This window comes from Crassostrea angulata, chromosome 6, assembly GCF_025612915.1.
Source record: "Crassostrea angulata isolate pt1a10 chromosome 6, ASM2561291v2, whole genome shotgun sequence".
NCBI classification, from domain to species: domain Eukaryota; kingdom Metazoa; phylum Mollusca; class Bivalvia; order Ostreida; family Ostreidae; genus Magallana; species Magallana angulata.
Genome location: NC_069116.1, coordinates 22,832,110 through 22,846,158, shown reverse-complemented (window position 1 = coordinate 22,846,158; position 14,049 = coordinate 22,832,110). Strand labels below are relative to the sequence as shown.

The 14,049-nt window shown below is 32.3% G+C and overlaps 1 protein-coding gene across 1 annotated transcript in view; it reads right to left on the bottom strand.

Moving 5' to 3' along the window:
- The window catches only part of LOC128187737 (probable ATP-dependent RNA helicase DHX35), a 68,855-nt gene continuing 54,806 nt past the window's right edge, over window positions 1–14,049 (bottom strand). The window contains exons 23-25 of the mRNA XM_052858274.1: window positions 2,988–3,141; window positions 2,640–2,751; window positions 1–1,499 (exon numbers count right to left, since the gene is read on the bottom strand). Of these exons, the coding sequence (XP_052714234.1) occupies window positions 1,449–1,499; window positions 2,640–2,751; window positions 2,988–3,141 (317 nt within the window). The 3' untranslated portion in view covers window positions 1–1,448. The remainder of the gene's footprint in view (window positions 1,500–2,639; window positions 2,752–2,987; window positions 3,142–14,049) is intronic.

Here is a 14,049-nt window from a genome sequence, read left to right as displayed (position 1 = left end):
TTCCTTCATTGTACATTTTTTCATTGCATTGTATTCAGAAGTTTCAATTTTTATTAAATATAAATATGAATAATTGCTTCTACATTGGTGTTGTCAATTAAAATACAAAATACACATCCTCAAGATCAAACTGATCTCAGATTACTGTAAACCAAGTATTATAGGTCACATTATTTTTTGGCCAGTTGAAATAAATCCACAATAAAAAAACATACATGAGAAAGTACCATAGCAACTATACAGTCACATTACCGTATACCATTTTTTATCTGTGGCGACTTTTCTGGAGATATACTGGATCGCGATGACTAATTTTTGCTATTAAGATGGGTAGATTATTTGGAGAATAACATATCAGTGGCAGTTGGGAATCAATTCACAGCAAGGAATATCCGCCACAACAAGGCTCTCGCGAAAATTTCTTGCGTGTGAATTAAAGTTGGTTTACAGTATATATTTTCAACTACATGTATAAACATGCCAAACTGGTTTATGATGATAAATATTCACAAGCTTATCTCGTAAATATTTCTCACACATGTATAATACCAGGTTTATACAGACACTTCAAATTATGACTTGGTGAAGGCAGTGGGAGTGGGATACAAAAACACATACTTCATTTGAAGTAAAACTAAATGACTATAAATCTCCCACAGGGAACATCATACATTGTCTGTGGTATTCACACTGCACTGCATGACAGGCATTTTTACAATAAAATTCCCACATATTGGTACACTGTCTCAGTGCATATATATCTATAGGTTACATTTCTATCCATTTCTTCTTCCTGAATTCTATAATTATCTAAACATCTATGGTAGAATATGTCAAAATTGTGACAAAATAATACATATGTGTTGTCTTTAGTACATCTGGTATTAAACCTTTGGTTTTTTGTTTAATAATGTGCCATAATATTGTGCCATAAAAATGCATTTTCATAAGAAAAACCTTGAAAATAAATACACTGTATGACACAGCTAGTTTACATGACACTAACTTCATTCAATAACTTTCACTGGGCTTTGTACAAGTCCTTTATCTTTCATACTAATATATATCTATCTGAACAATAATATACAGATATGAAACTACTGGACACATAAAAATATTGACTTAATTAAACTTAAATTCAATACTTGATTTTTAATGTGTTATAAAATCCAATAAATGAGGTCACCATCAAATGGATTAACAATTAGACAATACGTGTCATGATTTTTTTGATAAGAAAATAAGTACTGCAGATTCTATAATGACAGGCAGCATTAGCACCCCATTTCTGACTTTTCCCACAGTGATGAGACAATTTACTGTGTCCCGCTGGCCAGCTGTGGATAATGGCTAACTTGGTCACATGTCAATGCTTAAGGTAGTTCACACCTTCACACACAAACCGGAATTCACACCATAAAGCGTCAATGGTTTCTCCCATCATCCCCTCATCTTCCTTGCTCATCTCTTTTGGCACGTTTGTAAGCTATTTCTCTTTCCTAAAAACAAGAAAAGAGAGGCAGAGATGATTAACAACCTCACTAAGTAACGCATACTTCTTTGATAAACACGGAAAAGAAAGTCTCCACTTTGACAAGATCAGACACTTGATATGTTTGTATTTTATAGTCATTATTGGGTAAACATTCGATCAAGTGCAATTTCATTCTCCTTCCAGAGCTAAGATACACCAAACAAAGCATCTTATTGATCTCCGTTAACCCTGCTTGAGCTTCCAAAGCCAAATCATGTATGCCATCATATGGGTGTGATAATTGTTCTTAACATTCATTCATCTGATAGATGTTTGAATATCATCCTCAATCCTTGTTTCAGAGAAAAATAAACTATACATTTTTTTAACAGTTGGTGAAACCCAACTTACCTTTGATGACATGTTGATTGCATGTAAAGACTTACATTATTATTTATTCAGAAATTCAACCTTGAGCAATACAGCCCATCAGTTTACAATAATTCACATATTACAATATAATATAAACAGTAGACTCTTTGGAGTCTAATATGGGGGGGGGGGGGAGGGGGAGGGGGTGGTGAAACTACAGTTTCTACAGTTTGATTTTACATAATTTTACGAATCTCTGGCATCCCCTTAAAGTTGATCTCTTTAATGCATGCAGTTTTAGCATAGTTAACATGGCTGATTAAAGAACATTATACTTGTATCTCTGATTTCAGTGATTTGCAAACACCAAATTTGTTTAAAATAACTTGCCTTATTAACCTTTAATTAAATATTACATGTTAGTAAATTATTCAATCAGCTGAAAATAACGTTCTTAATTGTCTTTTTAATAAAATAACTATAAAGATTAATTGAAATTGAACCTTGCTTTTTTAGATCCAAAGCTAATGCAATCAGCAAGACAGCAAAAAGTACATCGTATTATAGTTTCGTGACTGAATGCAAAAAAAAATATCCAGGTAAAATTGCGAGAGGCAACCCTCACAGCTAGATTTCCCTTTTATTTTTTAGACTCCTGTAAACTTATATTTTGAAATATTACAAAATTTCAGTGTTTGCAAATTTTCACTCTTACAATTTGATACAAAACTGCTTAAATGCAGAATTTGGTACTAGTGTAAAATAAGAATCTATACTAAATGTATGAACTTACGGTTCCAAACTGGTAGAAATGGGGAGCAAGCTCACACAACCAGTCTGGTTCAATCACCGAGATGTCCCTCATGTAATCCTTATTTGTCTGGACAATATCATTAAACACCACCCTGAAGAAAAACAATAACCCCAAATATCAATAAAATTTAATAGGAATGAAATCAAATTGGTTGACAAGCATTTTCTAAAACTTATAATAATGTACCATATTTCGAAAAATGTTATTTATTTTATGATCATAATTTTTGTATTTGTTTATTTCAAAACTAAGCACTATAACACTACACACAATAAGAATTCCTAAGCTATAAGAAATATTAATAAGCAGATAGAACAAGAAAGCTACCATTTGGGTGGGTCAGTGAATGTGAGTACAGATGTTGGGTGGATGTGAAGTTCGTGGTCATCTCTTACTGTCCTATACACCCCCGTGTAGTGTAGATACGCAGCGTTGGCAAAAAAGCCCGAGGTTATACAGCGTCTGATTAGGCACACATCCTCTGTTGGTGACAAAAAAACCATACAATTGAAGTTTTACAACAAAAAGATAAAGAAACAAGATGACTCTTATAATTTTGGTACAAAATACTTTCAAATTATGTTCACCATGTTAAAAATAATAAGCATAAAGTTTAATATATTTAAAAAACCCAAAGAAATCTGCACAATACATGTACAATTCTATAAAAGCAAGCCTATACATAAAGTAAGTCTTTCCTCAACCAAATCATGGTCCCATACACAGTTATATAAAATATTTTTGACCCATTTCATTTAATGAATGTCCCCATGAAAACCAAACATAATATAAGAACTAGACACGATCTCATTGCGACCAACGAAGAGGTCTTCCGTCCAATTTTCAGAAGGTGAAATGACGTCATCAACTTTAACTTTCGACAACAAAACATGATCTGGAAATAAGAGTTGAGTACTAATGCTTTCCTGTAATGCGTTTTATAAGCTCTCTTACGTTGCTTTTTTAAATACTTGCATTTCTTCCAAATAAGATAGAAAAGATTAAACTTTTTTACCTCTGGCCCCTAAAAACCCTAGTTAGGTAAAGCATGAGAAAATCAGGATATATATACATATTATACTTAATTTTGCTTTTATATCCTATTACAAACATCTCTCAATAAACGACTATATAGATAAAAGATTTTGGATCATCTTGATCCCTAATTTGAGGAGTCACTCCTCCCTTTTTCTTGATATCAAATGAAAGGTCTTTAAATCTTAAACATATTTTGTTCAACAAGTCTTTGGAAATTCCTTACTGTTCATGAAATATATGTGAAAAAATGTTTTAGGGGCTGATCCATTATCCCCTTATAGGGGCTGTTTAACAAAAGGACTATGTGCGGTTTTATGCCTTTTTTGTCCCCAAAATCAAAAATTTAGAAAGAGCTTTAAAAATAAGGTGAAAGATAGTTAAAATCATATTAGAAATAAAGGTGTAAAAGGTTATAACCACAGTGACGTCATAATGTAGAAATGACGTCATGAAGATTGCATTATTTTGATAAATTGATGTTTTGTAGCAAAATATGGTGTTTTCCGATGGTTTTTCGACTGGGAAACATTGAGCGCAGGCTTGCTCAAGTACCATTTTTTAATATTATGTGTATAACTATATGACAAAAAACATATGTTAAAATCGCAATTAAGCAGACCTGCGCTCTGTACTATCGAATGCAAAATATGGAGCAAAAATGAGAATATTTTCATTTTTTTGCAAATTTGCGGGAATTAGGTCATTTAAGTGACGTCATAGATAAACAGTAAATTAGCAATGATGACTAAAATTAAGATCAAAGTTATAGGCATCCTCTATACAATGATTTGTGAAGATTTGATTTTTATACGATACTATTTAAAAATTGGTTGAAATCGGGGGCAGATAATTGACCATACCGCACATAGTCCTTTTTCTTCTATACTGCATTTCAAAAGATTTTTACTTTCTGATATATGGGTGATTAATTTTACAGACATTTGACCTCTAAAAACACCTTATTAGGTAACACGATAAAATCATTACATTGCTTGGATACATAACTGTAACATAACATTTCACAAAATATCTCTCAGTAAAGGACTAGAAAAAAGTCTTAAGAGCCCTCTGGTCCCTTAAGTTGAGGGGTCAGCCCCTTTTTTCTTAATATAAAATGAAAGGTCTTTTAATTTTAAACATATTTTGTTCAACAAGTGTTTAGAAATTCAATACCGTTCTTAAAATATATGGGAAAGAAAGTTTTAGGGGCTGATTCCTTATTTCCTTATAGGGGCCGTTTAATGACATTTTGAAGGTTTAATATTGTTTAGTATATCATTTTGAGCATCTTTTCTTCTGTACTACATTTCCAAAGATATTTCATTTCTGATCTATGGGTGATTAAAATGTTGGACATTTAATTGAATTGAAAATTTTGTAAGAGTACACGATCAAGACCTATTGCATTAAATACTATAATTAAATTGCAACATTATCCTCTAAACCGGATGTTGCCTAATCCGGCCAATGTTTTTAGAACCACCGGATTAGACAAGATATTTACAAAATTATTTCGACTTGTGTTTAAACTGACCCTTACGTCGTAGCTAGTATGGTTGTATTACGACTTTAACATCTGTCCTTTTTATATGATCTATCATAACAAATAAAATATGTAAACTTCAAAACAATTTATGACCAAATGTACACTGCTCTATTTTTGTTATTTTAAATAGTCATGCGGCCGAGGGCAAGGGATCGGATACATAATTGTTCACATACACAGCTCAGAATCCAGCTAGATTTTAAATGCTACTCAAATGCATTGCATAGAAGCAGTTCTTTTGTCCATAATGTGTTTCACTAGAAAATAACTAAATGTTTAAACACTTTCCGTATGTAATCTGGTACCCTTTATGTCAGTTATACGCACAAATGCCCCGTTTATTTGCCAAATAAAACACAAATACATGGTTACAAGTCTAGCTTTTTACACTCATATTACGCAATACCGAACAAAATATTATTGTTACGACATTGATAAGATCATAATGAACAACTTTGACAACTTGGACAAACCAACCCCCTAAAAATCGTTAAAATGCCAATATCTCAAGAACGGAAATGATGTCATCAACCAAAAAAATTTCCGATAAGTTTCAGAACATAGGTAGTAAGATCTGAAAATTTCGTGCAAATCGGTCAAGCTATTTCTGAGATATCGCATGCACAAAAAGTGTTCAGAAAAAAGAAGAAAAAGAATCTGAAGAATAACAATAACGTCTTCCGTTGGAAACGGAGGACCTTAATTAAAGCATTTCATTTCAATCTGGTTGATTACCAGTATTTTTATGTACCTTGGGTACCGGTATTTTATAACTGATTAAAAAAAAAATTACGGAGATCGATCTGCATTTTGAGTCCCAAATGTAATAAAGAAACTAAAATAGGACAAAATTGCATCTTCATTTTTTATTACTGTAGGTAAAGTTCCTTTAGCACAGGTAAGACTGAGTTAATTACAGGTACATATGTACCAGTAATTTGTGATGAGGATGTAAATAGGCACACTTATTGACATAAAATTTCACCATCAACCCAAAGCAATTAACTATCAAATTTAGTACATTGTTAGTACTAATTACCGTTAGTATGACTTAAAACAACTAACTCCTTAATCAGTTATATTGAAAAATTCACCATGTATGATGTCTGAAGGTCATTAAATGAGTTACAACCAATCTTGTGACTTTGTACATACATGTGTATATATGTACAATGACCTTAACAATGGATAGTTGATAATCTTGAGAAAAATATAGAATCTTGAGAAAAAGATAGAATGTCCTTGTACTCATGAGGTACTAGAGTATCATACTTTCTTAACAGTGTTTAATTGGCAAAAGAATAAAAAAAAAATTTGCGCTATATATTGAGAAAATGTGCATATTTATACATGTACATCATGTTTTCAAATTTGATTTTTCCCATAGAATTTGTATATTTAAGTTCATTAAATATAAGAAATAAATGCCTATGATTTGCATGGCTAGATCTACTCTCTTCAAATATAAATATTCTTAAAGGTGCATATTTTACAAAATCCATGAAAACTGATAAATCCATCTGTCTGCTCTGAGCTAAGTAGATACTATCTATCTCCTTGGTCACGCTGATGGATTTCAACAAGATTTCCGTTATACTGGCACAAGACAGGTAATTATAGACCATCTATACCCTAGCTGTATTATTGACCATATCAATTTATCTTCTTAACATAAAGAAACATGTATTGTTGTCAATAATGGACATCCCCCCCACCCCCACCACAAATTTCCATAATGTAAGAAATATATACCAAGTCAAGTTTTATCCTATATTTCGTATACATGTACATGTACTTAAAACATGTTAGTGGTTTGTACTTTAAGGTAGGACAATTTAACTCACAAGCATGCAGTTTACACAAAATATATATCTGTTCAATATGAACAATAGGCCCATGGGCCACATTGCTCACCTGAGCAACAAGTCATAATAAAATCAGCTTTATGGAGTCATATACAACGTATCTGGTCAATATAATAAAAAAGATCTTGTTTAAAAAGATTTTTCTCCTGATATATTTTAGTTTATTATTGAGCCTCTTTTGTAACAGGATGATTCCATATTCATATCACATTCTGAGCATTGCAGCTTTTGTAAGGTAAATGGTGTTCTGGAAGAAGATTTGAAAGAGTTCTCACTATATTCTATGCAAAAATTCGACCCCCCTTGACCTCCCAAAATCATGGCCCCACCAGATATCTACCCCTGGGGATCATGATTTGAGCAAAATTGAATCTACACTATCTAAGGATGCTTCCACACAAGTAACAGCTTTTCTGGCCAATTGTTTTTTGAGATAAAGATTTTTTAAAGATGCTTCTCTACGTAATCCTAAAAATTGACTCCCAATTGTGGCTCAACCCTACCAATGGAGTTCATGACTTGAAGAAACTTAAAAGGTTATCACCACTGTGACAATCATAATGCAGAAATGACATTATGAAGATTGTCTTATTTTGATAAATCGATGTTTTGTAGCAATATACGGGTGTTCTCAATGTTGTTTTGATGGTTTTTCGACTGGGAAACATCGACTGCAGGCTCACTCTAGTACCATTTTTTAGTATCTGACGTGTATAATTATATGAAGAAAAACATGTTAAAATTGTATTTGAGCAGACCTGCGCTCTATACTTCTGAATGCAAAATATAAAGAAAATATGACAATATTTTCATTTGTTTGCCAAATTGCGGGGATTGGGTCGTTTAGGTGATGTCATAGATAAACAGCAAATGAGCAATGGTAACAAAAATCAAGATTAAAGTGATAGGTATCACTGTCGTGTATCCGCGCCGGTAGTGACATGTTTGGATAACGTGAAAATGGCGTATCCACTTCAAAAACAATGAGTGTTGTGTCCTTTTTTCTATCGACAACGAGGTAAATATGAATTAAAACATCGTAATAATCATTCATATTTTTCTGAAGGTTTTGCAGTTGAAAAAGGTGTGCGTTATTTTTGTTCATCGTAAATAATAACTTCTTTATAGGAATATCAATCGTTAACGTGTCATTTAAACGCAAAAACCAAGATCTATTTCGAGATAACGTAGATAATATAACACCAACTAAAAATCTGAAGCAGCCAAAATTAATTTAAAACACTACACTAACAAAATGAAATCATTTCAATATCTTTTTAATACATTAATATGTATAAAAAAAACAATAACTTCATGCACCTGCCAAAGAAGTAGTACGGTTTGGATAATTAAATTATTCCGGTTTGGATGCTAAAATATAAATTGTGCAAATGGTACGGTTTGAATAATTTAAAGATATATCATTTTTTATATTTTAGACATAAATGGAGCAGTTTGCAATTTATCGGTGTGCAATCGAAGATACATCTTTTTAAAAGATAGTTGACCATCCAATTACACAGCATGCAAAAGATAAAAAAAACTTAATATACAGACGGTGAATTTTTCTTTCCTGTCCGACAGTTTCATAAACGTCATGAAAACAAAATACTTCCACATGTTCGAAGGGGACTAAAACTGGATGACTAAGTTCATTTCTGTAGACAGGCATGCTTTTTTTCCTCTGATAAAACGGTATATTTAGTATATAATTGATAATTTTGGTCGGTGCGTGGTCATATCCAATAAAGTCCGAAGTGAAATTATCACCTCACAGTATCCAAAGAATGATTCCATATTACTTATATTAATTAAATTCACAGCAATTGTACGATTAAATATTTGAATACAAATAAGCAAACCCCACTTGCACCTCAATTACACGTCATTTGAATTTATTGGACTGAAAATAGTATACAAAATTGATACGTTTGTGTTATCACATGAAAAAAAAAATGAAAATGTATATATTATTACTTATTAGGTTTGTTACTGACTGTTTAAAGAAATTTGTGGGGTCGGTAAAGTCCATAGAAGGCGAGGACCTAAAGTTTGATATGTAAACAAACGTTTGTGTAGAAAATCAGTTCAAATAACGTTACGTCCGCCATGTTGCGCTATAAATTTTGACGCTTGCCTTTTAAAGAAATTTGTAAGGCAGCCACGTGACGCGTTTCATCCAATGACGTCGCGACATTCTAGTCCGAGGCAAAACAAATAGTTATATCAATTTTTTTTACTAACATCTCAAAAGAATACTTTCTTTAATTTTAAATTGTAAAGAAAATATGTGTTAAAACTTGAGGAACACAATAAAACTATATAAAGCAATGTAAAAAAAAGTTTTCACTTTTAACCAAAAAAGCAATACATCATATTAAACATATGGAAACATACATTATTATACATATATATATATACATATATACTATTTAATTGTTCATGTCTGTCATAGTTCTTTAAATCATCCAGCTCTTTCCCTCTTGTATATGTTTATTGAATGTTTTATGTTCATTGGATGTTGTATGTCAACAGTCTTCATGTTGCCCCTTGAGGGCCCTTAATTGGTTAATAAAGAAATTGAAATATTAAACACCTTTAAAGACAACTATCTAATACTTTTATGGCAAGCGACTATATGATGTGTATTTTTAGTTATTCTGAAATAATATTTATAATCGTGTATGTTTATTTTTTAAACAATGTGACTTCATATGTCTATCACATGACGATCTCCGTAATATTGAAAGCATGATTTGCAGCGAGGGCATGTATATCGCACAGTAGCGATGCTATATCCCCTTTGCGAGGGGATAACTAAAAGAATTGTTTGCACTCACTTTGTAGTACTGTAAGGCCGTTTGCAGGTACCCCGTTATATTTTTTTTTTATTTGATTTGAACATATTTTTATTGTACAATAATACAATTGGGATTGGGCACAAGTTCCATAACTTAGACCGCCCTCTCCCAATATTTTTTAATGTTTCATGGGAGATAACTCTACTTCCCGGAATTATGAAATTTAGAGCATTCTGAATAGTATGTGTGCCTGCTAATAAATAAACGTGCCGAGCCTGACTCTCTCCTCTGTTCTTTTTAGGGATAACAACATATTAACCACATCCAAACCGTATCAGATGCGTATCCAAACCGTTCCTATTTTGAAAAACAAGGTCATCCAAACCTGTTCCGTTGTTCAAAATAAATCGACATAAACTGCTTATTTACATAATTTTAACATAAACTTCGTAGAACTTTGAAGATTTAATATGCTTTTAAATAACTTTGACGATCTTTTTCATGTAAAAGTAAACAATGTAAGCCTTAAATAACACAAAAACTTATCAAGAAACAAACGGAGCCGCCATTTTCACTTTATCCAAACGCGTCACTACCGGCGCGGATACACGACAGTGGGTATCCTCTGTACAATGATTTATAAAGATTTGGTTTTCATATGACACTCTTTAACAAGAGAAAATCTGTCAATGTGACAGCAAATTGGGTTTTCTTTTGTGTGAACAGTATCTATTTGTAAACCCTGAATTGATAAACATAACCCATCAAGAGAAATGGAGTACCCTATATGCCATTTTCTGCATGAAAATGACTAAGTTCAAAAGCTGGTATTGTTTTCATAAATTATCAAAAATCAAAATCCAAGTAATGTGCACCGCTCTGATATATGTATATTTGATCTACAAAACAACAGCTTCCTATTTTGAGAACTGTAGGAGAAGTTATCCATACAATAAAGGTACCCACCCACCCACCAGCCCAACATTTTCACCATTTTAATAACTGGATTTTTCCTTCAGAAAACCTGGTTAAAAATTGGTTAGTATTGGGGGCAGATATTTAACCATACCAAATACATGTATAGTGTTTTCCAATAATTTTAATTATTTTGCTTGAAAGAGGGCATGGCCCTTCATTTGAACAATCTTGAATCCCCTTCACCAAATTATGAATTGTATCAAATTTGGGGTGATATTGGGGTGATATTGGCCAAGTGGTTTTGGAGAAGAAGTCAAAAATGTAAAAAGTTTATAGATGGACAGACAGACAGATGGACCCCACTGACAAAAAGTAAACAGAAAAAAAGAGATGAAAATTTATCAATATTCATCATATTTTAGCATTAAAATCTGAGATATCAAAATGAACTAATCTCTATAATTTGTTCAGGGTTTGTACATAAATTCACGCTTAGTAGTCTTTCAATTTCTGATATTTTACACACAGGGTCTTAGGCAGAATTACTTATAGATATATGAACTCTGAAAATTGTGACCTTCAAATTAAACTCAAGTGTTCAAGATCACCAACTGGGTCATAAAGCACTGAGGAAAGAAGGTATATATATTGTAGCTAATACGAATGAAATGAAACTGCAACTGTTCAATCAAGATAATAAAATGAACTGTCTGCCATGAAAATTAACTCTTATTTAGGGCCATCTCAGGAAACCACTTAAAATTCTCGTCTTCCCGGCGAGTGCCTTGCGTCACTTACTCTTCCTCTACACCGTTATCTGCGACAAAATGCATGCCGTAACTCTAGGTATTTTAGGGAATTAATTAATAATAAAAAAATATCCTAACAGATTAATAAACACTTATTATTCATCATCAATTTTGCAATTTTAATACTTGTTAGAAAATCGCCTACACTGCCGCTTGGATTCAGTTAAGTCATATTTTCTCCTGGGATTTAAAAGTTCCTCAGCTTATTGTACTAGTTTCAAACCAAATAAAACTTCCTAAATATACTTTTAATTACAAAAACAATTTGATGAAAATCTGTAGAAGAGTCATTGAGTGTTTATTATATTGAGTTAAAGCAGAATTATAGGAGATGATGGTTAATTTCATTATCTTAAGTATAATAAACCTTTCGTGTATTTTGAAAATTTTAAGTTCAACAAGCACTCACCCTGTGGAATATATCTGCTTCAATAAAGAGCATATTCTGTACAGTGCTGCTAAATAGGACATACAAACATTGTGAAGACTTCACAACAGACTCCCTACAGCCCTGAGTAACCTAACCTACCAATTGCATAAAACTCAATATTTCCCTTCTCATTTATCTAATTTTCAAACAGTTTGATATCATAAAAGTACCGGTATCTGGGTTTGCTTTCATTGATAAAGGAAAGAGTTCACAAACTAATTTGACAATACAATTATCATTATCAAGCGCATGCCCCACTGAGTTTAATTCTGAATGATATACAATTGTATATATTTTGACTGAATGGAATTTTTTGTAAAATTTTGCACTGACTAAATCTCCATCTTAAATGCATCTGTTAAATATAAAGTGCATTTCAGAGTGCTAGCTAACATACATCTCATTCTATCAACAAAAGATTAACCGTCAAACATTGTCAACTCCTCAAAAAAGAACAGGTTTTTTTTACTAGTTTTTAATTTTTTTTTATTCATCTGACTAAATAAGAACATTATTTGGAATAACTCGGTTGAAAATCATATGCAATTTTTTATCTCAAGAATGAGACTTCCTGAAAAGTGGGTTAATGGTCATGATTAACCCAATCAACATCTAAATAATTGTAGTTTAACTGAATTTAAGACTCTGAAGCATAAACAAGCTAAATGAAGTGGGTTTGCAAACTTTACACAGCTTTTACATCGAACATGCAACACAAATTCAATCATTTTGAGGGAGTTCATCGTTTCTTGTGACAGAGATAAACTGGCTATCACCTGGTGTCCATTTGCAAGCTATCCTTTTACAAGCTGCTGTCCATCAGAGAAGTGCTACTTGAATAATAGGACACCAATATGTACTCAACCAGGCGAAGAAATTACTTGTCTGAGATACAAATATGATATTACAATAAAGATATATGATATAAATATGATTCATGAATAGGTTAGTTACTACCTATTTCACTTCCATCTTGTGGAAATACATGTACATGCAGTTACAAATTATAATAGCTTGCTGTTTTTATTTCAACTTCCAACTCTAGAAAAAATGCTTGCCTACTTGACAAACATATCAGTTCTTCAAAGCAAATAAATCCCAGCCAGGTTCCAACAAAGGTTAATGGTTTTTTTCCCTTGTTGTTACCTGTTTTATCAGAAATCTACAATTTCTCAACTACAATGATTAGAACATTTATAGGGCCACAACAAGGAAAATGCTCATTTCTTTTCAAAATTAACATGCAGAGATAACTTTAATTTCAATTTGAGAAAACCATGAAGTTAAGTCATAGAGAAAATTAAGCGATAAAAATTATTATTTACAATTTCTGTAAAAGAACTGAATATTTTAAGTTTTTATACAAATTAAGGCAGATATCTAACTGTAGCACTATAAGAATCTAACTTGAATCATTGTTTCTTAGACTTTTGCAGTCCACAATATACAAGTACACTGTACAACATGTAATTTCTACAATAATGGATCGATAACCGGGAATTAAAAGGAAATCAGTTTTGTCAAAATAGGACTGCATGTATATGTCATTGTCATCAAGTGTCATATAGGGAAATCAGGTAGTTATGCCAAGAACATACCCATTACGTTATTCATTTGTTTGTTACAATGCTTAGGCTTTCAGTAACAGAACAGAACTTGTGGAAATACACAGACCTGTCATGGGCTGTCAATAACATGTTAGACTGCCTGAGCTCATGAGGGGTCATACTGGTGACCCTTGTTCTAAGTAACACCACACCATGCAGTGCTTTTATCACTGCTCCAAACATTGCCCATCATATGGTCAATTTCATGGTCTGAATTCCAGAATCATGCATGTAGATAACTTCTGACCTTAATTACTAGGAAGATATTAGTTTAGGACTACAAGAAAGGTACCATGGGGGACAAGGTTCTGAAGTCACTCCATTATTTAGGCAACACATTTCATAAATAGTCTAAATTCAGACCACCCTGATATT